The sequence below is a fragment of the Equus asinus genome, chromosome 5, assembly GCF_041296235.1.
Source record: "Equus asinus isolate D_3611 breed Donkey chromosome 5, EquAss-T2T_v2, whole genome shotgun sequence".
Classification (NCBI taxonomy): Eukaryota; Metazoa; Chordata; class Mammalia; order Perissodactyla; family Equidae; genus Equus; species Equus asinus.
The window spans coordinates 73,050,969-73,078,459 of NC_091794.1; the positions used below are offsets into that span (position 1 = coordinate 73,050,969).

The 27,491-nt window shown below is 36.9% G+C and overlaps 1 protein-coding gene and 1 long non-coding RNA gene across 2 annotated transcripts in view; both read right to left on the reverse strand.

Moving 5' to 3' along the window:
• Window positions 1–8,630, reverse strand: part of C5H1orf185 (chromosome 5 C1orf185 homolog) — a 52,148-nt gene extending 43,518 nt beyond the window's left edge. Inside the window, exons 1-3 of the mRNA XM_070509960.1 lie at window positions 8,588–8,630; window positions 8,150–8,220; window positions 6,585–6,628 (exon numbers count right to left, since the gene is read on the reverse strand). Coding sequence (XP_070366061.1) covers window positions 6,585–6,628; window positions 8,150–8,193 — 88 coding nt within the window. The 5' untranslated portion in view covers window positions 8,194–8,220; window positions 8,588–8,630. The remainder of the gene's footprint in view (window positions 1–6,584; window positions 6,629–8,149; window positions 8,221–8,587) is intronic.
• Window positions 8,631–9,970: 1,340 nt separating this feature from the next.
• Window positions 9,971–27,491, reverse strand: part of LOC139045311 (uncharacterized) — a 109,461-nt gene continuing 91,940 nt past the window's right edge. Inside the window, exons 2-4 of the long non-coding RNA XR_011503399.1 lie at window positions 13,879–13,899; window positions 12,103–12,211; window positions 9,971–11,474 (exon numbers count right to left, since the gene is read on the reverse strand). This is a non-coding gene — a long non-coding RNA (uncharacterized lncRNA). The remainder of the gene's footprint in view (window positions 11,475–12,102; window positions 12,212–13,878; window positions 13,900–27,491) is intronic.

The window sequence follows — 27,491 nt, forward strand, 5'->3', positions numbered from 1 at the left end:
GAAGGTGGGTAGACTGGACCTCTGGGAGGCAGTGGAACTAGGTGAGCAGCCCCCTCTCCTCACTCCTCTGAGGGTAGTGGTCCAAACTATGGATGCTCACAGCGGTGCGCATGCTGGTGACCAGAAGCTGCAGGAGTAGATGTTGGACTCAAGGCTTAGCCCCTGCCCTCTCCAGTGGTAGTGGGTGGTGCATACATCCTGAGGCTTCAAGACACAGAGTGGTGACCCAGCCTCATCTCTCTCCCTCAGAAGTGGCACTGCCAGTCTTTTTAGCAGTGGAGACAGCATCCAAAACAAGGATTTCCCTGGTAGGGGCAGGGTGTCCTGACCTGAGGTTTCAAAAAGTACACTGGCATGTGCCAGTGACCAGAGGCTGCAGGAGCAGCAACAACACTCGTGGCTTAGCCCTGCCACTTCCCTAGCAGTGGCAGGTGGCACCTGTGACCTAAGTCTTCAGGAACCACAGAAGAACCTGTGACCAAGCCCCCAGTGGCAGCACCCCCAACACCAGCTCTATCAGCAGCAGGGGCTACATACAAGACCTCCAGCAGCAAGAGAGACACTTAGGAACCCACTGCCCCTGGTAGCAGTGCTGCCAGCATCCCCAAATAACCTGAACCCATGGAGAGCCTGCAGAGAGCCAGTGGGAAAACAGAAGACCTAGGTGGGGAAACAGCAGAAGTGCTTGCTGCCTGGTGATTCTGGTGGCAACATGTAAGGCTTCAGTGGCATCATAAGCAGCAAGGCACCAGCAACTTACGAAGCCCAAGCAGCACAAGGAGGGCTCTGACAATGCCTTTGGCACAGGGAGTGGAGGATGAAAAACCCAGTCTCTAAAATAGAACCAGAAGCAGCTCAGAATCAAAGTAAACAAAGCCTTACCCAAATAAGAAAAGTGCTCACTACCACAAATGTGCCAGGAGAGGATCAACTCATCAAGCACCATGAAGAATTACAGCAACACAGCAGAACAGAAAGAAAATGACAACTCTCCAGAGACCAAACTTGAAGTCACAGAAGATTACAAACTAACTAAAAAAGAGAATTCAAATAACCATGATGAAGAAACTCAATGAATTAAAGAAAACTCAGAAAGACAGTTCAATGAGCTCAGAAATAAAATTAATGAACAGAAGAGTACTTCACAAAAGAGATTGAAATTCTAAGAAAAGAAACCAAGCAGAAATTTTAGAGATGAAGGGCACAATTAATGAGATGAAAAAGAAAGTAGAAAGCATTTGGAATAGAGCACACCATATGGAAGAGAGAATTAGCAAGCTCAAAGATAGAAATCTAGAAATGATTCAGATGGAAGAGGAGAGAGAACTAAGATTAAAAAATAATTACAGAAATCCTATGAGAAATATCCAACTCAATTAGGAAAAGCAACATAAGGATAATAGATATCTCAGAAAGAGAAGAGAGATATAAAAGAGCAGAGACCTTACTCAAAGAAGTAACAGCCGAGAACTTCCCAAGCCTTGGGAAAAAACTAAAAATACAAGTATATAAAGCTAGCAGAACTCTTAATTATCTCAATGCAAACAGACCTTCTCCAAGGCATATTACATTAAAATTGTCAAAAGTCAATGACAAAGAAAGAATATTAAGGGTGGCTAGAGAGAAGAAAGTAACTTACAAAGGAACCCCCTCAGGTTATTAGCAGATTTCTTAGCAGAAACTCTACAGGCTAGGAGACAGTGTAATGATATATTCAAAATACTGAAAGATAAAAACTATTAGCCAAGAATACTCTATACAACAAAGTTATCCTTCAGATATGAAGGAGAAATAAAGGCTTTCCCAGACAAACAAAAGCTGAGAGAGTTCATCACCACTACCTACTTTACAAGAAATGGTGAAAGGTGCCCTTCTACCTGAATCAAAGGTTTACAAAGCTTTGAGCAAAGTGATAAATAGAAGCAGAATCAGAAAATTTCAACTCTATAGCAGAATAGGTTAGTAAACACTTAATTATAACATAAAGGCTAAAGGGAAACAAAGCATCAAAAATAGCTATAACTATTTCAATTTGATAACAAACTCACAAAACAAAAAGGGATAATTTCTGATAACAAAAACATGGAAGGGGAAGCAGAGAAAGATGGAATCCACATAGGCTAATGGAGATAAAATGCTATCAGCAGAAAAAGGACAATCTCTTCTATGAGATCTTTTAAACAAACCTCATGGAAACCACAAAACAAAAATTCAAAGCAGAGTCACAAATCATAAATAAAGAGTAAACTGAGAAACACATCACAGAAAACCATGAAATTGAAATGGCAGGCAGAAATACAAGGAAAAAGAAACAATGGAAATGTAGAACAAACAGAAAACAAAAGATAAAATGGCAATATTAAGTCTTCAAATATCAACAATCACTTTAAATGTAAATGGACTGAATTCACCAATCAAAAGACAGAGTGGCTGAATGGATTGAAAAACAATGTCCAACAATATGGTACCTCCAGGAGACTAATCTTAGCTCTAAAGACAAAGATAGGCTCAGAGTGAAGGGATGGAAGATGATTCTCCAAAAAAATGGCAAACAAAACAAAATGAGTGTAGTCATACTTACGTCAGACAAAATAGACTTCAAGCAAAAAAAAAAAAGAGAGAGAGAGACAAAGATGTATACTATATAATGATAAAAGGGACAGTCCACCAAGAAGACATAACACTTCTTAATATATATGCACACAACATAGGAGCACCAAAGTATATAAGGCAACTACTGACAGACTTAAAGGGAGAAATTGACAGCAACACAATTATAGTAGGGGGCTTTAACACCTCATTTACATCAACAGATATATCATCCAGACAGAAAGCCAACAAGGAAACAGTGGCCTTAAATGAAACACTAGACCAGACAGAATTAATAGAGAGATATAGAGAATATTCCATCCCATAGCAGCAGAATACACATTCTTCTCAAGTGCACATGGGATATTCTCAAAGATAGAGCATATGTTGGGAAGCAACAAGCCGTAATAAATTTAAGAAGACTGAAATAATATCAAGCATCTTTTTGAACCACAATGGTATAAAACTAGAAGTGAACTACAGGAAGAAAGCTGGAAAAGTCACAAATATGTGGAGACCAAACAACAGGCTACCGTACAATTATTGGATCAAAGAAGAAATCAAAGGAGAAATTAAAAAATACTTGGAGATAAATGAAAATTAAAACACAACATACCAAAACTTATAGGATGCAGCAAAAGCAGTACTAAGAGGCAAGTTTATAGCAGTTCAGGCCTACCTCAAGAAATAAGAAAAATTTCAAATAAACAATCTAATGCTATACCTAAAAGAGTTAGAATAAGAACAAACAAAGCTAAAACTCAGTAGAAGGAAAGAAATAACAAATATCAGAGCAGAAATAAATGAAATAAAGACATAAAAAACAACAGAAAAGACCAAAGAAACTAAGAGCTGGTTCTCTGACAAGATAAACAAAATTGACAAACCTTTAGCTAGACTCACTAAGAAAAAGAGAAAGAAGGCTCAAATAAATAAAATCAGGATTGAAAGAAGAGAATTCACAATCAATATCACAGAAATACAAAGGATTATAAGAGAATACTATGAAAAGTGATATACCAACAAATTGGATAACCAAAAGGAAATGGATAAATTCTTAGAATCATACAACCTCCCAAAACTGAATCAAGAAGAAATAGAAAATCTGAATAGGCAAATCACAAGTAAAGAGATTGAAAGAGTAATCAAAAACGTCCCAAAAAACAAAAGCCCAGGACTGGATGGATTTCCTGGTGAATTCTACAAAAACATTCAAAGATTTTATACCTATCACTCTCAAACTCTTCTGAAAAAATTGAAGAGGATGGAATGCTTCCTAGCTTGTTCTGTGAGGCCAATATTACCCTGATATTAAAACCAGACAAGGACAATAAAAAAAAGAAAATTACAGGCCAATGTCACTGATGAACATAGATGAAAAATACTCAACAGAACATTAGTAAACTGAACACAACAATACATTAAAAGAATTATACACCACGATCAAGTGGTATTTATTCCAGGGACACAGGGATGGTCAAAAATCCACAAATCAATCAATATGATACACCACATTAACAAAATGAAGAATAAAGATCACATGACCATCTCAATAGACACAGAGAAAGCATCTGACAAGAGTCAACATCCATTTACGATAAAGACCTTCAATAAAATAAAGACTTTCCTATAGAAGGAAAGTACCTCAACATAATAAAGGACATATAGGAGAAACCCACAGCCAACATCATACTCAACAGTGAAAAACTGAAAGCTATTCCTCTAAGAGTAGGAAAAAGACAAGGATGCCCACTCTCCTTAGTCTTATTCAACATAGTACTGGAAATAGTACTCAGAGCAATTAGGCAAGAAAAAGAAATAAAAGGGATCCACATAGGAGAGGAAGAAGTAAAACTATCACTCTTTGCAGATGACATGATTCTATATATAAAAAAACCCTAAAGAATCCATCAAAAAACTATTAGAAATAATGAATACAGTAAAGTTGCAGGGTACAAAGTCAACATACATAAATCACTGCATTTCTATACACTAATAACAAACTTGCAGAAAGAGAAATGAAGAATACAGTCCCATTTATAATTGCAACAAGAAATAAAATACCTAGGAATAAATTTAACCACTGAAAACTATAGGACATTATTGAAAGAAATTGAAGAAGACATAAGATATTCCATGCTCATGGATTGGAAGAATAAACATGGCTAAAATGTCCATATTACCTAAAGCAATATACAGATTCAATACAATCACAATCAGAATCCCAACAACACTTTTCACAGAAATACAATAAAGAGTCCTAAAATGTATACGGAACAACAAAGATCCTGAATAGCCAAAGCAAGTTTGAGAAAAAAGAACAAAGCTGTAGGTATCACTCTCCCTGAATTCAAAATATACTACAAAGCTATAGTAATCAAAGCAGCATGGTACTGGTGGGAAAGGAATCACACTGATCAATGGAACAGAATTGAGAGCCCAGAAATAAGCCTACATATCTATGGACAGCTAGTTTTTGACAAAAGAGCCAAGAACATACAATGGAGAAAGGAGAGTCTCTTCAATAAATGGTATTGGGAAAACTGGACAGCCAACATGCAAAAGAAAGAAAGTAGACCGTTATCTTACACCACGCACAAAAATTAACTCAAAATAGATTAAACACTTGAATGTAATACCTGAAACCATAAAACTCCTAGAAGAATACAGAAGCAATATGCTCTCTGACATTGGTCTTAGCAGTAACTTTTTGAATACTATGTCTCCTCAAACAAAGGGGAAAAAAAGGAAAAATAAACAAATGGGACTACATCAAACTAAAAAGCTTCTGTACTGCAAAGGAAACCATCAACAAAATGAAAAGACAATCCACCAACTGGGAGAAAACATTTTCAAATCATGTATCTGATAAGGGGTTGATTTCCAAAATATATAAAGAATTCATAGAACTCAACAACAAAGAAATGAACAACCTGATTAAAAACTGGGCAGAGGATATGAAGAGACATTTTTACAAAGAAGATATACAGATGGCCAACAGGCACATGAAAAGATGTTTGACATTGCTAATTATTAGGGAAATGCAAATCAAAAGTACAATGAGATATTGCCTCACAGCCATCAGAATGTCTATAATTAACAGGACGAGGAATAACAAGTGTTGGAGAGGATGTGGAGAAATAGGAACCCTCAAGCACTGCTGGTGGGAATGCAAATTAGTGCAGTCACTATGGAAAAAAGTATTGAGATTTCTCAAAAAATTAAAAAATAGAAATACCATATGATCCCGCTATTCCATTTCTGGGTATTTATCCAAAGAACATGAAAACACCAATTCTAAAAGATATATGCACCCTGTGTTCATTGCAGCATTATTCACAATAGCCAAGACTTGGAAACAACCTAAGTTCCCATCAATGGATGAATGGATAAAGAAGATGTGATACATACACACAGTGGAACACTACTCAGCCATAAAAAGGGTGAAATGTTGCCACTTGTGACAACATAGATGGTATTATGCTAAGTGAAATAAGTCAGACAGAGAAAGACAAATACCATATGATTTCACTCATATGTGGAAGACAAACAAACACATAGGTAAGGAGAATAGATTGGTGGTTACCAGAGGGGAAGGGGTTGAGGGGAGAGTAAAAGGGGTAAAGGGGAACAGAGGTATGATGACAGATGGAAAATAGGCTTTTGGTGGTGAATATGATGCAAGCTACACAGAAGCTGAAATATAATGATGTACACCTGAAATTTACACAGTGTTATAAACCAACGAGACCTCAATAAAATAATTAATAAATAAATAAGTGGAACTGCCAGCATAGTTATAATACCTAATTTTATTTTTCTGGTTATCCTGTGATCTCCATCAGGAAGTGAAATAGTTAATTAGCTGGGCTAGAGCTAGCGTTACTTGTTAAATATTTTTACAAGTATCCTGTTATTTGTCCTGGAAGTAAATCTAAGGGTAGCGTAAGAAAAATAGTTTGAGAAACACTAAGTAGTGTTGGTGACATACTCACCTAATGGATTCCGCCTGCCATTGTTGATGTCCTCCATCTTATCCCTAAAGAAGAACTTTAAAATTATTGCAACTTGAAAGGAAAGAGGTTTAAGCCATTATCTTTTCAATGTTTCTGTTAATAATATTCTGCTACCATTCTACTTTATCTTAAAGGTAAAATAAATCCAAGATTGACAGTAAATTGGTGTTTACTTCTTACTCAGAGTCGTAAACGTCTACAACTAGACTATGTTTTATCGTAAAATAGCTTTAGGCAAACTAAGGAAAAGCTTCTATTTGCTGCACATCTTTCTTTTTCCCTCTCTTCATCGTTCTTATACTCAAAGTTTTTCATCTACTTTGAGCTACCCTTCAAAGCCCCCAGCCTAGTCGCTACAATCTGAGTGCTAGTTTTGTCATCTTATTAATCTCTTTTATTCGTGAAGTTATCCACATGTAAAAATTAAATGTTGTTTCTTGAATGCAATGAGCTGAAGCCAATATTTTTAAAAATAGATGTCTACTTTGTTTGAGAAAGATAGAAATTATGGATGGCAAAACTTCTCAAATAATACTAAATTTTTAAAAATTGTGTTAATTTGGATGGTTTAAAATTCAGTCAAAATGTTAAATTTACCAGTTTTCTGGGTTTTATATTTTCATCATAAATTCCACTACAGTTCTTACTGTCTCACCCAGATCTAGGTGGGTTAAGAATAAAGAATGGCCAAAAATGTCCATAGATCACTAACCAAAAACTCTTAAAGATAATTAAATGTTTTAGGAAGTTTCCCCTTTCTTGTACCCCATCACAAAATTGCTGTTGCATAAATCTAATCATGACTCTCACAGCTTACATTACATATAATTGCAAATGATTTTCATCTTATTAAATATATCTACTTATCTGCTTCTAATCAGATGTATTCCTACCTTGAAGTTAAAATAGACTTTATTCACTGGGAGAGTGACATCACCAAAATGGTGAAATAGGGGTTTTCTATCATCTTCCCTTCAAAGAACACCAATTTTGACAATCATCCATAGGTGAGAATGCCTTTGTGGAAGTCTAGAAATCTAGTGGTGAAGTTCCAGTACACCGTTGGTACAGAAAAAAAAAATCTGAGATTGGCTGCATTGAAGAGTGTGTATGAGGAACAGTTTCACTTTATGCATGTCACCCCTCCCCCAAGGTAGCACAGCCCAGTGCCAAGAGAGATCTTCTCAGCAAGTGATTTTTCCCATGGGGGAAGTGAGAGCATGTGAGTGAGCGCCCAGTTTCCCTAGTTGTGCAGGACACTGCCAAAGAGGCCCATTTCTTTCTTGTCCCATCCAAAATACTGAGTTGTGAATTGTACAACTGAGGGGCAGGGAGGGGCTGTAAGAATGGCAGCCAGGGCTCAGAATGGAACATAACAAAGGGACACAGATCCTACTAACTACTCTGGACTCCAACAGAAAGTCCATGCACAAGCCACCGGGGACACCTTGCCTGTGGATACCACAGATAGCCCATGGGCAGCCCAAATGCTCTGCATGCCTCACCCACACCCCTACACCCCATAGCTGACTCCCTGTGCATACCTCAGCCATGAGAGCAAGTCTTTGCAGATGGCTAGTGAGCACATGCAGAAAGCTGGCCCGATTCTGTAGGACTGGGAGAAAGCACAGAAACTTGAGCATTTAGCACTGCCCTAGGGAAAGCAAATGGGAGACTGTCAGCACGGGGCCTGGCTTTGCAGGATTGAGAAAAGGCACACAATCTTACGAACTCCCCCCTAAAAGGAAACAAGAAGTGTGGAAAAGCTGTATCCATAGAAAAGGTCTGAGAAAGGCTCAGAATCCCTAATAGAGTTGACAGAAGCCAGTCAGTAAAGACTAGCAGAAGTGACTGCTTCTTCTAATCTGAAGACAGCAAGAAAAACTTCAAGGAACATGAAAAATAAAGGAAATATGACACCAACAGAGGAACACAATAATTTTCCAGTAACCACCTCAAAGAAATGGATATTTGTGATTTACCTGATGAATTCACAATAGTTGTTTTAAGGAAACTCAGTGATCTATAAGAAAATACAGTAAGACAATTCAATGTAATCAGGAAAACAGTACATGAACAAAATGAGATATTTAACGGAGAGATAAAAGTCATAAAAAAAAGAACTATTGAGTTGAAAAATACAATGAATGAAATGAAAAATGCAATAGAGAGCACCTGTGTCAGGCTCTATCAAGCAGAAGAAAGAATCTGTTTAGTAGGGGGCCAGCCTCCTGGCCGAGTGACTAAGTTCACACACTCTGCTTCAGCAGCCCAAGGTTTAGCCAGTTTGGATCCTGGTCATGGACGTAGCACCACTCCTCAAGCCATGCTGAGAAGGCATCCCACATGCCACAACTAGCAGGACACACAAGTAAAACATGCAACTATGTACTGGGGTGCTTTGGAGGGAAGAAGGAAAAATTAAAAAATAAATAAATAAAATCTTTCAAAACAAAAAAGAATCTGTGAAGCAGAACACAGATCAGTTGAAATTATCCAGTCAGAGAAGATCAAAGAAAACAAATTAAAAAGAGTGAAGAACACCCACATGAACTATGAGATACTATTAAGAGAGACAATCTACATATTATTGGAGTCACTGAAGAAAAAGAGAGGGAGAAAGGGGCAGAAAATTTATTTAAATAAGTAACAGCTGAGAATTTCCCAAATCTGGAGAAAAATTTGGACATCCTAGTTCATGAAGCTCATAGGTCCCCAATTCAACTCAACTCAAAAAAATCTCCAAGACACATCATAATAAAACTGTCTAAAATCAAAGATAAAGAGAGAATTTTAAAAACAGGAAGAGAAAATTTCCTCACATACAAGGGAACCCCCAGAAGGCTTCAGTGAATTTCTCAGAAGAAATCTTGCAAGCCAGGAGAGAGTGAGATGATATAGTCAAAGTACTGAGAGAAAAAAACTACGAAACAAGAAAAATTGATTTGGAAAAGTTGTCTTTCAGAAATGAAGGGGAGAAAAAATCTTTTTCAGACAAACAAAACCTGAGGGAATTAATCACCACCAGACTTGCCTTACAAGAAGTGCTGAAAGGAGTTCTTCAAGCTGAAACGAAAAGACACTAATGAATAACTTGAAACATATGAAAATATAAAAGACACTGGTAAAGGTAAGTATATAGTCAAATTCAGAATACTCCAATGATGTAATGTAGTGGGGTGTTAATCACTTACCTCTAGTATAAAGGTTAAAACAAAAGTACTAAAACTAATTAATAATAATAATTAATGGATACATAATATAAAAAGATGTAAATTGTGACAACAAAAAAATAAAATGTGGGAAGGGGAGTAAAAGAGTAGTTTTTGTATGCAATTGAAGTTAAGTTATTATCAAATTAAAATAAATTGGTATATCTATATATTTTTTTAATCGAGATTCATAATAGTTTACATCATTGTGAAATTTCAGTTGTACATTATTTCTTGTCTGTCACCACACAAGTGCTCCCCTTCACCCCCTGTGCCCACCACCCCCTTCCCCTGGTAACCACTGAACTGTTTTCTTTTCCATGCATTTGTTTATATTCCACATATGAGTGAAATGATATGGTGTTTGTCTTTCTCAGTCTGGCTTATTTTGCTTAGCATAATACCTTCCAGGTCCATCCATGTTGTTGCAAGTGCGATGATTTTGGGGTTTTTTTTATGGCTGAGTAGTATTCCATTGTATATATATACCACATCTTCTTTATCCAATCATCAGTCAATGGGCACTTGGATTGTTTCCATGTCTTGGCTATTGTGAATAGTGTTGCAATGACCATAGGGGTACATATATTACTTTGGATTGTTGATTTCAAGTTGTTTGGGCAGACACCCAGTAGTGGGATAGCTGGGTTATATGGTATTTCTATTTTTAGTCTTTTGAGGAATCTATATACTGTTTTCCATAGTGGCTGCACCAGTTTGCATTCCCACCAGCAGTGCATGAGTGTTCCCTTTTCTCCACAACCTCTCCAACAGTTGTTGTTTTTCGTCTTGGTAATTATACCCATTGTGACTAGTGTAAGGTGATATCTCATTGTAGTTTTGATTTGCATTTCCCTAATGATTAGTGATGTTGAGCATCTTTTCATGTGTCTGTGGGCCATCTGTATATTTTCCTTTGAAAAATGTCTGTTGATATCCTGTGTCCATTTTTTGATCTGGTTGTTTGTTTGTTTGTTTGTTGAGTTGTGTGAGTTCTTTATATACTTTTGATATCAACCCCTTGTCTGATAAATGATTTGCAAATATTTTCTCCCAGTTGGTGGGTTGTCTTCCATTTTGTTGATGGTTTCCTTTGCTTTGCAGAAGATTTTCAGTCTGATGCAGTCCCATTTGTTAACTTTTTATTTTATTTCCCTTACCTAAGTAGACATGGTATTCAAAACGATGTGGCTAAAACCAATGTCAAAGAGTATACTGCTTATATTTTCTCCTAGGATTTTTATGGTTTATGGTTTCAGTTCTTACATTCAAATCTTTAATCCATTTGGAGTTAACTTTTGTGTACGGTGCAACATAATGGTCTGCTTTCATTCTTTTGCATGTAGCTGTCCAGTTTTCCCAAGACCATTCATTGAAGAGATTTTCCTTTCTCCAGTGTATGTTCTTGGCTCCTTTGTCAAAGATTAACTGTCCATAGACGTGTGGTTTTATTTTTGGGCTTTCAATTCTGATCCATTGATCTGTTTGTCTGTTTTTGTCCCAGTACCATGCTGTTTTGATTACTATAGCTTTACAGTATGTTTTGAAGTCAGAGATTGTGATGCCTCCAGCTTTGTTCTTTTTTCTCAGGATTGCTTTGGCTATTCAGGGTCTTTTGTTGTTCTATATAAGATGTTTTACGTAAGTCTCATGGCAACTACAAAGAAAAAATCAACAGTAAATATGCAGAAGAGAGAGAGAAGGGAATCAAAGCATATCACCATGCAAAATCATCAACTCAAAAAGGAAGATAGCAAGAGAGGAAGAAAGAAAAAAGGAAACTAAAACACAGCCAGAAAACAATTAATAAGACGGCATTTCTAAGTCCTTACCTATCAATAATTACTTTAAAGTAAATAGATTAACTTCTCCAATCAAAAGGCATGGAGTGGCTCAATGGATTAAAAAAAAAAAAAACACAAGACCCAACTATATGCTACCTATAGGAGACTCACTTCAGCTGTAAGGATACACATAGGTTCAAAGTGAAGGGATGGAAAAATATGTTCCATGAAAATGCAAACCAAAAGAGATAACTCTTGTTCTCTTTGGTAAGCTATACCTTACATTAGACAAAATAGACTTTATGTAAAAAACTGTAACAAGAGACAAGAAACGTCATTATAGAATGATAAAAAGGTCAATTTGTCAAGAGGATATAACAATTGTATACACATACGCATCCAACACAGCAGCGCCTAAATATATTAAGCAAATACTAACTGATCTGAAGGGAGAAATAGACCACACTCATAGAGAAAAAAACATTGTGATCTAAAGCTTACCAACAGTTATTGTGACAGTATCATCATCTATGGAGCATTTCTTTCTTTTACTTCAGGTACTTGAAGGAGCAGGCTTATGAAAGTTCAATTTTGATGACGAGTATTCCATCTAATTAAGGAGTGTGTAAAATTAACTATTGGTTTTATCATCTCGTTTATCTGGCATAAGACTTCTCAGCCTTCGAGTTTTAAATCCTTCAGAAGAAAATTATACTTTACATTTGTTAAAAACTTTCCTGTGTTTACCCCTGATGCTGCAATTCTGTAGTTAAAAAAAGAGTGTATCTATGAGAAGACTACAGTTTTTATAGCTTTAAGCAATACATTCAACTTGTTAGGAGATTGTCATGAATTTTTCAATAAATGGAGTGATTCCTCTCTTTGATATATTTGCATTATTTGAATGTGATTTAATAACTTAACTGTGATGTTAACTATGGATCACATTCCTAGATTTACATTTTGCTTTTTTTTTCCAGAATGTTTTATTTTAGATACCCATCTATTTTGTGATTCATTCCTGCCACTTATCAATTTAAATATATCACATACAAGTTTTGGTTCTTTTGTGACATCTTCCATTTTGCCTTGGCATCTTATCATTTTACAGTTCTGGGTGAAATTCTTTCAAAATGTTCTGAAGATTCCATGGCATGACCATATTTAAATCTCATATTCTTTGACAATTTAAATGAACATAGGAATCTTAGCTTTTCTTGAATAAATTCTGACGCTGCTGCTCTGCTTTTGCTTTTGGAATAAGTGTTCCAAAATCTGTTATTCACTTTATTCCAACGTTTCCTTGAGTTATCTTGTGTATGCTTTTTCTATCACAATCAAACCTACATTTTCTGTAATTTGGTGACTCTTGAACTTTGGTTGGTTTTGTTTCACAGAAGTTAGGAAGGCTGAAGGACTTTTACTTTCCCTTTTTGGGTAAATCTTGGTAAATGATTTTTCTGAGAATACTTGTTAAATGTTTCTACCATTTATTAAACAACTTAAAAACAATAATCCTCTTGACACACTTTAAATAAAACACTCTGGGTTTTCTTTCTTTTATTTCCCTGTTTCACGCATAAAACATTTTTTAAATGCAGTAATTTAAACATAGCATATGGTTTCTGTGTTCTGAAACTGATGAATTATCTTTGAGTTAAGAAATGTTAGCAATGTACTAAAAACAATTATTTTATTTTTAGTTTCAAATGGTTGTTTTCATCATCCCGAAGAGAGTTGATTAAATTTAATACTGAGATGCTTATTACGTTTTTTTCATTCCCATGAGGTTTTCTCAATGCATTTACCAACCACGTGTCAGATCACATTGTTAATATTTATTAAACTATGTTGGACTGGTATTCTTTCAACTGCCTTCCTTCTTAAAGTAATTTAAAATTCCTTTATAATATGTCATCTGATATCTCTGTGTTTCTTCAGACTTCTTATAATTCCAAAGAATATCGTTATTGCTTTTAAAGTAGAACTGCGTTTCTTTTTCCTTGTTTATCTTTCTTAAATACATATTTTTATGATTTCACTGATATTCCTGTTGTTTATCTTATACAATGATTCTTAAAATATTTTCAAGTAAAAGCTTTTATTGCTAATTCTCGCCTTTGTGTCATATTTTCTGTTGAAACTCTCTGCTTTTCTGACATCTATAAAATCATTTTTCTTCCCAACACTTTAACAAATTAAATTCTTTGAAGGGCGGCCTGCTCTGAGTCTGAAGATGGCAGCTGCCCAATATAAGTAGTTAAGATCAGCACTGACCTTCATTCCCTTTTATTTGACCTGAAAAACATAATAAAATACAACCATAATTTAATAAATTAGATATTTTAAATCACTTTGTTATTCAATATTAAATCATTATTATGATTACAGTTATTTTGTAATATGCTAAGAACTAGTCAAAAATACCATTGGAAAAAAATCTGCTAAAGAATATAGCAAGAAAATTAACCATAAAATGATGTTGTCTTATGAAGATCTGATTCAATTAGCCTAATTTAAGAAAGTAACAGTCAAAATAACCTCATCTATCAAATGGAAATAATGAGAATATCTACCTTATTAAGGATTGTGAGGATTAGATGAGATAATGCATATAAAGTGTGTAGTATAGAATCCAGCGCTGTAAAAGCTTAATAAATGCCTGCTATAATCACTCTCCCCTACTCGCCATGCCCTCCCCAACCTGGGCCCCAAGCTGCTTTACCTCTGAATTTTTAACTCCTATATTCTGCTTTTTGACTATAATATGCTATAATATGCTTTTCTATGGTCATTATTTCAGCTTTTACTACCTTAATCCCTCTATAATTTAATTTTACATCATTGATATTTCCAAACCCTTTATTTTCCATTTCCCTCCAATTCATTACCACTCTCTGGCTTTACTTTCAACCCTACTTCTCTCTGTACCAGCATAAAACCCCATAGTCCACAAGTTTAATTGCCCTCCCTTAGGTTTTTTAAACCCTAGAGGTGCATAAGTCATAGGATTTGAAGACAGAAAAACTCTGTGTTCAAATTCTGGCTCTGTCATTTCCTAGCTGTGAGAAACGAGCAAGATGTTTAGCCTTTCTCAATATATGTATATCGACGATTGTCAGAAGTAAATGCAATAATGTCTATAAAGCATTTACCATAGAGGCTGGCATATAGTAGACGCTCAATAAATCTTAGTTCTTTTCTCTCATTCCCTTCAGTAAGTACTCCAAAATTTCATCTCTTTCTGCAAACTTTCATTTAGTTGCTTATTCCCGCTAGCTCAGCAAAAGACCTAATTTCCTATTTCACAGAGAAAATCGAAGCCATTCGGTCAAAATTCCTCTAATTTCTTCCATGCCACTTGTAAATTAATCTGCGTCACTACTCATCTTTATCTCATTCTTTCCAGTTTCATGGAGGAATCTCCCTTCTATGGCTTAATGTTCCACCTGAGCTCAGAAACCATTAATCATCACTTCTTTCTTCTGTACTATTCTTTCCCTCTCTCTATTGATCTTTTCCCTTAAGATATAAGCATACTATTCAAAAGCCTCTTCCATCTTAAGAAGGACAAATAAACCCTTTATTATTCTTCATGGCCATGCATCTTGGAAGAGTTATTTACTCTCAATATCTCTGCTTTCTCACCTCCCATTTACTTCCTAACTTACTCTATAACTTCTGCCTATACCATTCTTCCAAAGCTGCTCTCACTAAGGTCAACATTGATCTCCGTATTACCATGGCCAGTGGACATTTTTCTGAAGTAATGACACATTTGACCCCTCCATCATTCTTGTAATTCTTCTTTCTCTTCTTTGGCTTCTATGCCATAGTGTTCTCCAGGTTTCCAGTTCTAGTCTTCTTATAAGGCTCATCTTCCAATGCCCATCTCCCAAATGTCATAGTTCCCTAAGACTCTATCTTGAATCTTTGTGTTTTTTTCACATTAGCTGGGTGATCCGTATGAATCTATGGCTTTAACTGCAACATCTATATGCTAATGAGTCATTAAACTTTATTTTCAGTCTAGATCTCCAGTCCAAGCTCCAGAATCTTTTACTCAACTAGCTATCACTTCTGTCCTCCTAAATGTGTCATAAATACCTCGAATTCAATATACTTAAAACTAAACTCAAATTTGCTTCTACACATACAGGACTCATTTTAGCCAATAATAAGCAAGACTTTCCACAAAATTACCAAAGTCTTTCTCAATCCAGGTTCTTCATTTGAACACAGAAAATTATTTAAGTGACTATTTTCTCAAATTCTCCAAGGATTAGTACTATTCCAGATGCACAGGAAATTAATTTATTGCATATAATAGATGCCTTAGGTCACTAGGGCTTAATTCTTTCACAGAACTCAGCTGAGATAGGTGCTCATTTACCTTCTATGTCTATGCACCAAGTTATGTAGCTTTTACCTCTTATCTCGGGTATCTTCTACTCCTCGCCCCCTTATCTGTGTTAGTTTATGCTCCCGTGTTTTTCTGTTTGACTACTACAATAGCCTACAAATCTGAGTTGGCCCAAATCTAACTGTCTAATTTGATTTCCTGACACTTCCCTTTAGGCTCATTTTGTGACAGCTATGCTATGCTGCATATGCCTCCCTGACTATGACGCATTCTCCTGAGTTGAAGTCTCTGTGTCTTTCCCATTTCCTCTCTCTGGTATCCCTGCAACCTCTTTCATCAAGCTAATATTTTTTTCTTTAACTACACAAGCAGGTTTAGAGTACACATTCTTTACAAAGGGTTCACGTAACACAAAAGTACACAGAGTAAAAAGTTAAGTATTCCTTTATCTTGACCTTTCTCCTCCAAATTTCACACATACATACACACATACACTTCTCTCTCCACAAATAACTATTATTAACAGTCTGGTTTGTATCATTCCAGACTAAATTCTGCTTATTCATCAACTGCAAGCTTAGGTACATCTCCTCCTAAGCTTTCTCTGACTCTCATAGACAGGATGAGTTAACTCCTCCTATTTGCTTCTATAAAACCTTGCGTTTACCTTTATCAGAGTATCACAATATATTTTAGTTGTTTAACTTTTGGTTTATACCCAGCCTGAATTGTAAAATCCTGAGAGTGGGGCTTTGTTTTTAATCTTTATGTTCCCCAGTTTTTCACAGTGCTTCACGTATTTTTATTGAAGGATAAATTACACTGCATTCTCATTAGGGTCTAGTGGGGAGTCATAAATAATCTTAAAAGGAGCAGAGTGTTAAGAAATCAGGCTAGGAACATCTTCCAGGTAACATGATAACCAAATATCCTAAGTGTGAATAGAAGTAGACTTGAGGAAATAGGAATGTGCTCCACGAATAGAGTGGCACCACAATCAAATAGTAATGTATGCTAAAGAAATTACAAAGAGGTTCCTAATTATTATTATACAATGTTATTACATTAGCCTATTCAAATAATATTTTTAGTATTTTTTTAAGGGCTAGGGACTTCACATCACTCTATCTATAATCTGTATTATCTCTAGTTTACAGAGAAAGACACTAAGGCTTAATTAATGTATCAGAAGTTATCAGTGCCCTGTCCATATCCCCCTGGCCTACCATGGAGGCTATCTGCAGCTTCAGTGGCGATTTCCATTAACGCCATGCTACTGGCCTCCTATGTCAACCATCTCTCTTTCTGTCTGATGGTTTTGTCCAGCAGCGGGAGCATGCTACTCAAGGGAAGTACCAGAGAGTTAACAGTCCCAAGAGTAACACTCAAGTACTGAGGGAAGGGAACCGATAGATAAATATCCCAGTTCTCCTTGCCTCAGTGGGACAATTCTGAGTTCTGTTCTACATAGTCTCTCAGAAGATCTCCAATAGAATGGAGTTCCACTTGCCCTCAGTAGTAACCTGCTCATTAACAAACTTTTTATTGACTTTCCTCCCTTCCTTGTGTCACTTCCCCACCATGCTTCCCAAATAAAGTTCTTTGTACTCCAATCCTTGTCTCCGAGTCTCAGTTGTGGGGGAACCCAATTTAAGATAAAGAAGTTGCTTAATGTCACATATAGCTAATAAATAGTGAGCTTAGGTCCATCTGACTCCACACAATCCACACTCTATTATATTTATACCACCTCCTAACTTGCTTTCAACTTTCTTTTTCTGATTCAATAGGCACATTAGATAGGCTCACAATTAAATTTATATGTGGCATAAACTCAGATAAGAGTGGGGATGCAGAGATTCAAGAGTAGAATATTAACTTTGAATACACATTCTTGACAGTGAATAAAAGGAACTGCCTTTTGAAAAATGTATTTGATAGATTAAAATAGAAAATATATTCAAGTCGAATTGGTTGCTTTTCCTATGTTCTATGCTTTATTCTTTTGTAAGGTTAAACAAATTTAATTTTGGAATAAGTTAGTCACAGATATTACTTTGTACCTTGAAAATGTTTATACTTCATTATCGTTACAGCTCCTGCAAAAGTAAGGTCATATATGAAGGAGAGGCTCTCAACCTTTACCTTAATTAGCACGTGATAGGAAATTAGTTTCTTTCCAGAAAGTGTTCAGATGTAAGGAAGGGGAAAAGAGGGTTATGTCATCATTCCAAATGTTATTCTGGAAGGGCCAGAATGGGGCAAGGTTTTTAGTTTAGAGTTAGCACTTTCTTCATCCTTTTAAGATGCAGGCCTTTCCCTTAGAAACAGGGCAGGAGGCTCCTCAATGAAAGCCAGAGAGTCAACTAAAGCACAGGCTCTTCCACGGACTCTAGGTCAGAGGGGGGAGGTCACAGACTCCAAAACTCCAAAGCCCAAGGGGTGCCAAAGAAAGAAAGTGCGAGAAAATTAGGGTGAAAATGTGTGGCATGTCTGCAATTCAGACTTGCAGTTGGAGACTCCGCTGAAGTCGCCAATCTCCATAGGAGTGAGAGGAGCGCGGGGCATCTTTTTCCAGAGGGTTCGAAGCTTGCTAGGGCGGCAGTAAGGCAGAAAGAGAGAAGTTCCAGCTAGGCAAGCGAGCAGCAGGAAGACCAACAAAGCCAACTGGCCCTGTGGCAGCCACTATCCCAAAAGCCTGGAGGTAAGATGCGGGCTCAACGCTCTTGCGACTGACTGGAAGGTGCCTCTGCAGCTGGCGGGAAGCTGGAGCCTCTCAGGTGGAAAGCCTGGGCCCGGAAGGCAGCGCAAAGCCCAGCGGGGAGGGCCGGAAACCTGAGGTTCGGGGGTCGGAAGCTGGGGCCTCAGTCGGAATGGTTGGCTCAATTTGGCACCAGCCCCTGGGCTGATGTATCTAAGGGAAGAGGACTAAGCCTTCTACTGTGCTCCCTGCGGGCTCCTTGGAGTCAATTTCCGCAGTCTCCATTCTCGCCTCTGGTTCTTTTGAGATGACCCGCGTCCTCAGCCCACAAACCCTTCTGAGGCCGTGCCCTGGGGAGCTTCGCCTTTGTCCCCCACCCTACACCCCACCACCCTTGTCCCCCGCCGGTGGCGAGAATGAAGATCCTTAATTTAAGCTGGGTCTCCCCAGGGCATGCAGTATGTTTTAGTGACTATGAGTTTTAATTCAGCAGCATGTAGTAGATTTATTTGTGCATCCAAGTCCTGAAAGAAAGTAAAGGTCAAAAGTTTGATTTTTGGTTTTTACCAACTTTCGCATATCAGTTTCAGTAATTTTTTCAACCAACACGTGGCACCGAGCCTCTGTGTCAAATCCTGTGGAAATGAAACACATTTTTTCCTCTCAAGGAGCTTCCAAGATAGGTAAAAATATTCAATTCAAGCATATCAATACTTCTTCATATATATTAAATTCAATGAGAATTTATTAAACATTTATTATGTATTAAGCTCTGCGTTAGGTATTGGTCATAGGAAGTTGAGTCATCTTCATCCTAGTGATCTGAGCTTATAGTTTTGTTGGATAAGATGGAGAGAGCACAAAACAATTATCTTTAAAGATATAAAATGAACATGCGTAAATGATACTGTTCAGATTCAGAACAAGTCGGAGTATAGGAGACAGAGAGCTGGGCTCTATGTCTTGAGGGAATTGGAAAGGCTTTGTGGAGGAGGTAACATGTGAAGAATGCCCCGGAAGAGGAGGGGTTATGTTTACAAGTGGAGTTCTGGCTTAAGGTTTGTACTTTCTAAGAGATCTCACTTCAGGGCTTTGCTCTATTTTTCTCTTGCTTTCTCTGGCTTTCCAGTCCACTTTGCCTTCCACGACACCCACCCAGCTCTTGTTCTGTTTTCTCCCAAGTAGCCTAGGCCGGGTTTATAACTTACGAATGATAATTACCTCTTATTAAGGTACTTATTTCTGCATAGATAGTACTTATAAAGAAAGAATTTTCATTTTTTTAGAATGTGTTTTAGCCAGCTCAACAAAGCACAGTTCCTGTGGCCCATCTGCTTGAACACGAAAATAGCCTCACTATGTAGAAACAGATGTTTAAAATGGTATTCATTAAAATGAGATTCCACCTGTAATAGAAAACAGAAAGTGGATGCAAAAGGAATGTTGTAAGCTGGCAGTGCTTGCTATTGCTTTCCATTCCCTGAGGAATGTATATTTGTGGGTAAAATCTTGCTAATAGTAATATGCTTCTGGTTTTAGCCTTTAGTGATATGGGTTATTAGTAATACTGAAACATATCACCCTAGACTCATTAGGAGGGTTGCAGTCATGAAGAAAAATACCTCTAGGGTGAGTGCCTTCCTACCAATGAACAAGGTTATCTCCGGCAAAAAATTAATGGCTATCCTAGTAGTACAGAAATGAACATTTACTGGTTACCTTCATGTCAAGTGCCTTACTGTACATTTTTACAAGAACACTATGAAGGAGATATCCTCACTTTACAGATGAGGAAATTGAGACAGCAATATATTAAATAACTCGCCCAAAGTCACAACTACATTGGAATCCAAGTTTCTCAGATTCCTAAGCCAATGTACTTTTATAATGTTGTTATATGGCATGTGACTGTACCGTATTTTTTTTTATCCATTCATCTATTGATAGACATTTAGGTTGATTCTTTATCTTGACTATTGTGAATAAGGGTGCCATGAAAATGGGTGTACAAATATCTCTTTGAGATCCTGCATTAAATTCTTTGGGGTGTATACTCAGAAGTGGAATTGCTGAGTTATATAGTAACTCTATCTTTAATTTTTTGAGGAAACTTCATACTGTTTTCCACAGCAGCGCTGCCATTTTACATTCCCACTAACAGTGCACAAGAGTTCCAATTTCTCAACATCCTTGTCAACACTTGTTGTTTTCTATTTTTTTGATATTAGCCATCTTATGAATGTGAAGTAATATTTCACTGTGGTTTTGATTTGCATTTCCCTGTCAGTGATGTTGAGATCTTTTCATGTGCTTATTGGTCATTCATATATCTTCTTTGGAGAAGTCCTTTGCCCATTTGTGAGTTGGGTTGTTTGTTTTTTTGTTGTTGAGTTTTAGGAGTTCTTTATATATTCTCAATATTAATCCCTTATCAGATAGATGATTTGCAAATATTTTCGTTCAGTGTGTGAGTTGTCTCTTTACTCTGTGGATAGGTCTTTCGATGTACCAAAAGGATTTGATGTACAAAAGGATTGGTATTAGTTCTTCTTTAAGTGTTTGGTAGATTTCACTAATAAAGCCAACAGATCCAGGGTTTTTCTTTGTTGCAAGATTTTTTATTATGGATTCAATCTCCTTACTAGTTATAGGTCTATTCAGATTTTCCATTTCTTCGTGATTTAGTCCTGGTAGGTTTTATGTTTCTAGGAATTTGTCCATTTCATCTAGTTTATCCAAATTTCTGGTGTATAATTGTTCATAGTACTCTCTTTTTATTTCTGTAGAATCAGTAACAATGTCCCCACTATTGTTTCTGATTTTAGTAATTCGAGTGTTCTCTCTTTTTTCTTAGTATATTTTCCTAAAGGTTTGTGAATTTTGTTGATCTTTTTGAAGGACAAACTTTTGGTTTCATTGATTTCTCTATTGTCTTTCTTTTCCCTATTTCATTTATCTCCACTCTCATGTTCATTACTTTCTTCCTTCTGCTGGCTTTGAGTTTACTTTGTTCTACTCCTAGTTCCTTAAGTTGTTGTTTTATCTGCTGAGGAAGATTTGACCTAGGCTAACATCTGTTGCCAATCTTTCTCTCTTTTTTTTCTTGAGGAAGATTCACCCTGAGCTAACATCCATGCCAATCTTCCTCTATTTTGTATGTGGGTCACTGCCACAGCATGGCCACTGAGTGGTGTGGGTCTGCACCCAGGAACCGAACCCGGGCCACCAAAGCGGAGTGTGCTAAACTTAACATTAGGCCACAGGGCCAGCCCCTCTAGTTCCTTAAGTTTTAAAGTTAGGTTGTTGATTTCAGATCTTTCTTGCTTTTTAATGTAAGCATTTATTGCTATAAATTTCCTGCTTAGCACTGCTTTTTCTGTGTCCCCTAAGTTTTGGTATGTTGTGTTCTTGTTTTCATTCATCCTCTAAGTATTTGCTTACTTCCCTGGTGATTTCTTCTTTGGTTGTTTAAAAACTTGTTGTTGGAGAGTGATGTCAGCATCATGGCAGAATGAGTTGTTGCCTTTATCTCTCCCTCTAAGTTACAACCAGTAGGACATCCATAGACCAACAAAGGATTCTCTGCAGAGCACATCAGAATGCTTGAGAGATCTATACATCTATACGTCTATACATCTGAAGATGGGTGGACTGGAGGTCTTGGAGGCAATGGAACCAGGGGAGCAGCAGCAGAAGCTCCTGAGTTGCGGCTCCAGGAACTGTGGTAATGCCCATGAACAGAGGCCCTAGGAACACAGGCAACCCATACTCCCAGAGGCACCAGGAAATGCTGTGGGGCCCATGATTGGAAGCTCTGGGAACTGCAACAATATCTGTGACTCAGCTCCTGGTGGCAGTGCCTTCAATCTTGGCCCTCCCAGCAGTGGGGGCTGCATCCAACACCCTAATATCCCCAGCAGCAGTGCAGTGCCCATGACCTGAGGTTCCAGGAATCACACCAGTGACCAGGATCTAAGACTTCAGGAACAGCAGTGATTCCTGCAATCCAACCTTCTCCTCCTCCCCTGGTGGTGATGCCTCAGACACTGGCCCTTCCAGAAGAGGGGGCTTTATACAAGCAGCAGTAGCTGTGAATATGACCTGAGGAACTACACTGGTGCTCAGCAGCAGTGGCTGTGAATGTAACCTGAGGACCTGCACTCGTGCCCCAAACCAGAGGTTTCAGGAACCCTGGTGGCACTGGTAACCCAGGTACCCCTCGCCCTATGGCAGTGGCAGTGCCGACCATGATCCTGGCATATGTACAGCAGTGGTGACACCCACAAACCCAGTGTCCCTGGCAGTACTGGTCCCAGAACCCAAGAAAATGCAGGAGCATCAGCACAGGTGGCACACATAGCAGCAGCACCTGAGCCTATGGAGAGCCCACAGAGAGCCAGGTAGTATGACAGCAGAGTCCATGACCCCAGTCCTTCCCAGCTGCAGTGGCACCCACAACTTTGGCTCTCCCACCTGTAGCAGCAGTGCCTGAAAACCCAACAAACTGACATGGTGGAGGCTCCTGTGAACATGGCTCCCACACCATTCTACCTCTCCCCCTGCTGGAGAAGGGGAACCTGTGACAGAGGCAGCCCCAGAGGTAGCAGACATGCTTACCAGCCTGGTGACCCCAGTGGCAACACCCATGACTTTGGAGACATCCGAAGGAGCAAGGCACAGGCAACCTTGGAGGCACAAGCAGCACAATGAGGGCACTGATGACATCTCTGGCAGAGGCAGTAGAGGGTGAAAAGTCTAGGCTCTCAAATGCAACCAAAAGCAGCTCAGAAATAAAGTAAACAAAGCCTTACCCAAATAAGAAAGGTGTTTGCTACCACAAATGCACCAGCAGAGCATCAAGCACCATGAAAAACTACATTAACTGGTATCACAAAAAGAAAATGGCAATTATCCAGAAACTAAACTTGGAGTCACAGAGAATTGCTATCTCACTGACAGAGAATTTAAAACAGCTGTCATGAAGAAACTCAACAAGTTACAAGAAAACTCAAAAAGACAGTTCAGTGAGCTCAGGAATAAAATTAATGAACAAGAGTACTTCACCAGAGAGATTGAAACTCTGAAAAAGAAACCAAACAGAAATTTTGGAAATGAAGAACACAAGGAGATGAATAAAGTAGAAGGCATTATAAATAGAAAAGGTGATATAGAAGAGAGCATTAGTGAGCTCAAAGATGGAAATTTAGAAATGATTCAGGTAGAAGAGGAGAGAGAACTAAGATTTTTAAAATGCAGAAATTCTATGAGAAATATCCAACTCATTAAGATAAAGCAACGTAAGGATAATGAGTATCCCAGAAGGAGAGGAGAGGGAGAAGGGAGCAGAGAGCTTTTTCAAAGAAGTGATAGCTGAGAACTTCCCAAACCTGGGGAAGGAAGTGGATATACAAGTACATAAAGCTAGTAGAACTCAACACAAAAGACTTTTCCCAAGGCATATTACATTAAAACTGTCAAAAGTCAATGACAAAGAATACTTGCAACTCTACATCAGAAACTTGCAACTCTATATCAGAATAGGTTAGTAGATACTTAATTATAAATTGATGCTCATTGAATTTTCTTTTTTCAAGTGTGCCATATATTTCCTGTTGAGACCCTAATGATACATGAATTTTTCAGTTTGACAGCCAATGTCTTAAGTATTAGCATTAAATCAAGCTTGTTAATTATGTTCAAATATCCTATATTACTGCATTAAAAAAAATGTGTGACCTATCAGTTACTGACAGAAGTATGTTCAAATCTCCCAGTATTACTATCATACCTTGTGTCTTTAAGAATCAGGATTCTCAGTATGGAAGAAAGGAAATAGAGAAGTAATATAGAAGATAGAAGAGTCATATAGAAACTCTGTAGTATTAAATTTGAATTGGAAGTATTAGTATGAACTTGTGAGATCATATTGGTGTGCGTGTGTATATATACATATGTGTGTATTAGCTCTGTCCCCTAAAAAGGAGTAAAAAAATGACCAACCCAGTGATAATGAGCAACCCTAACACCCACATTCCCAGATTGTAGTCTAGAATTAACATTTGCCACTCAAAGAAACGAGGGCTTCTTAGAAAAATGGTTCATTCCAGGAAACGTGCAAGATGAGCCTGGAACATCTTGTCATACTAGAAATTAAGGAAGCTGTCAAAGGCTACTAGTATTAAATCAAAAGAATACAGGCCTAAAGTTGAAGAGGTTCCCAATGGCTAGATATGGGACAAATTGAGTTTTAATAAGGATCATAATCACAATATGTTGAAACCCATAGAATGCATGAGTTCATAATGATTAAAAAAAATTGGTCACATTCAGAAAATGATAGGGAACAAATTTGTTGCTTGAAAACTGACAAAGGGAAAGATCAAGAATTTACCCTGTATTTCCTACATGAACTATATCATTTGCTAACTAAATAATAGACAAGGAGAAGCATAACTTTAATGAAGTATTTCAACTAATAAAAAATATTAGAATTAGAATATCAGCATTTTGGAAGTCTCAGTGAATTAATGGCGATAAGCACTCAGCAGCCATAGTTGTTAAATCACTACCAGACATGAGGTGCCTCTTAATGAAAGACCACAACACTATCTAAGGTCTTGTCAATGTGAATGAACCTGAGTCTGTTCAAGCCTCTGGATCTAGCTGCTACCTTGCAAGAAATACAGGAGTCAGAGGAACACACTGAACTGCATGTTTCTCTGACCTAGTTTCAAATATGTTTGCCTTATAATAGTTCAATAAGCTATATATTCACATATTTCTTTTTATCTGTGTTTTATTTTACAATAAAAAAGAATGAACAAAATCTCCCACTATCCTTGGTAGAATTGCTTATTTTTCCCTGTATTTTTCTCAACTTTTGTCATATATATGTCATATACAGTCATGTGCTGCCTAGCGATGTTTTGGTCAACAATGGACCATGTATACAATGTTGGTCCTATGAGATTAGTATCATATAGCTTAGGTGTGTAGTAGGCTATAGCATCTAGGTTTATGTAAGTACACTCTATGATGTTTGCACAATGGCAAAATTGCCTAAGGATGCATTTCTCAGAATGTATCCCCATCATTAAGCAACATATAACTGTATATGAGAGAGAGAGGCAATTTATTAGGTACATACAAGTTTAGAATTTAAATCTTCTGGTAAATTGTGTTGTGATTCTCTATTTTGTTAATATTTTTTCCCTTAAAGCCTATTTTTATATTAATATAATGATACCAACTTTCTTGTGGTTAATATTTTCCTGGTATATTTTTGTCCACCCATTTAATTTTTAACCTTACCGTATACTTTGGTATTAGATGTGTCCCTAGTAAACCAGATATTGCTAGATTTTGTTTTTTTCATCCAGTCCGTCAATATTTGTCTTTTAACTGGAGATTTTATACACCTCTATGTATTGCAATTATTGATAGACTTGGATTTGTTTTATCATCTTATTTTCTGTTGTCAATTATTTTATTTTTTATTGTTTCTTTTTTCTGCTTTTTTTGCAACTTTTGAATTTTTTTCATTTTACTTTTCCACCTACCATTATTTTGGAAAGTATATACTCTATTTCCTAATATTTCAGTGGTTACTTTTTATATTTTAATATTACACTTAATATACCAAAGATTAAAATTATTTAATATGTTTATCCTTTTCCCAAACAACATAGGGATGCTAGAATACTTTAATTCAGATTAAAACCTCCTGACTTCTAAACTATTTTTTTCATGTTCTTTTGATCTGCTTTTTTAACCCTTCATGATGTTGTTACTATTTTACAAAATCAATGTTTGTTTAGAATTACCTTTTTAAGTAAGAATTATTTATTATTCTTTTTAAATTTAGAATTATTTATCCCTTCTTGTTTATGATTCATCTCACATCTCACGGGTCTTCCATCTGTGATTACTTTCTTTCTACTTGAAGTTTCTCCTTTAGAATTTCTTTTACTGAGGATCTGTTGATGACAAATTCTCTCAATTCTTGTATGTTTGAAATTACCTTTAGTTTGAATTTGTTCTTAAATGATATTTTCACCAAAATGGCAATTTTAGGTTAAAACTTACTTTCGCTATTCTCATTCAGCTTTTATTGTTATTATTAAGAAGTCATCTGTCAGTTTAATAGCAGGTTTTTTTGTAGGCAGTGTGTTTCATCTCTCTGGCACTTTGGGGATTTTCTTGGCATTATATTCTACAGTTTCACCATCAGGTATCTAAGTAAAGATTTTCTATTTATCATGCTTGGTATTTGTTGGGATCAGTGTCTTTTATAAGTTATGGAAAATTCTAAGGCATTGTCTTTTAAAATATTGCTGCTTCTGCATTCCCTCTATCATCTCCTTCTGAAACTGACTGGATGTACATTAGACCTTTTCAATCTATCCTCCCTGTGTATTAGTTTCTTTAATTTCTTCCTGTGGCTGGTTTAAATAATTCTTTCGAGTTTATCTTCCTAGTCTTCATTTTGAGTATAACATTTTCCATTTCTAGAAATTCAGTTGTTTTCCATATTGTGTTTGTTATTTTAAACAATAATCTCTTGCTCTTTATTACTATTCTCAATCCCTTCTTTTAAAAAAATATACTAAACATGGACATTTTATGATATGTTTGTAATGATTCTGAAGTCTGTGGATCTATTCTGCTAACTGTTTTTACTGTTGGCTCTCATCTATGATATTTTGTTTCCTTGGGTGATTTGTGACTTTTGTTTTTACTGTGAGCTTATTTTTTTGAACTTTGTGGGAATTCTTTGAAGGCATTCTAAGGAATTAGCCTTTGTTCTGGTGAGACATGCAACAGAAT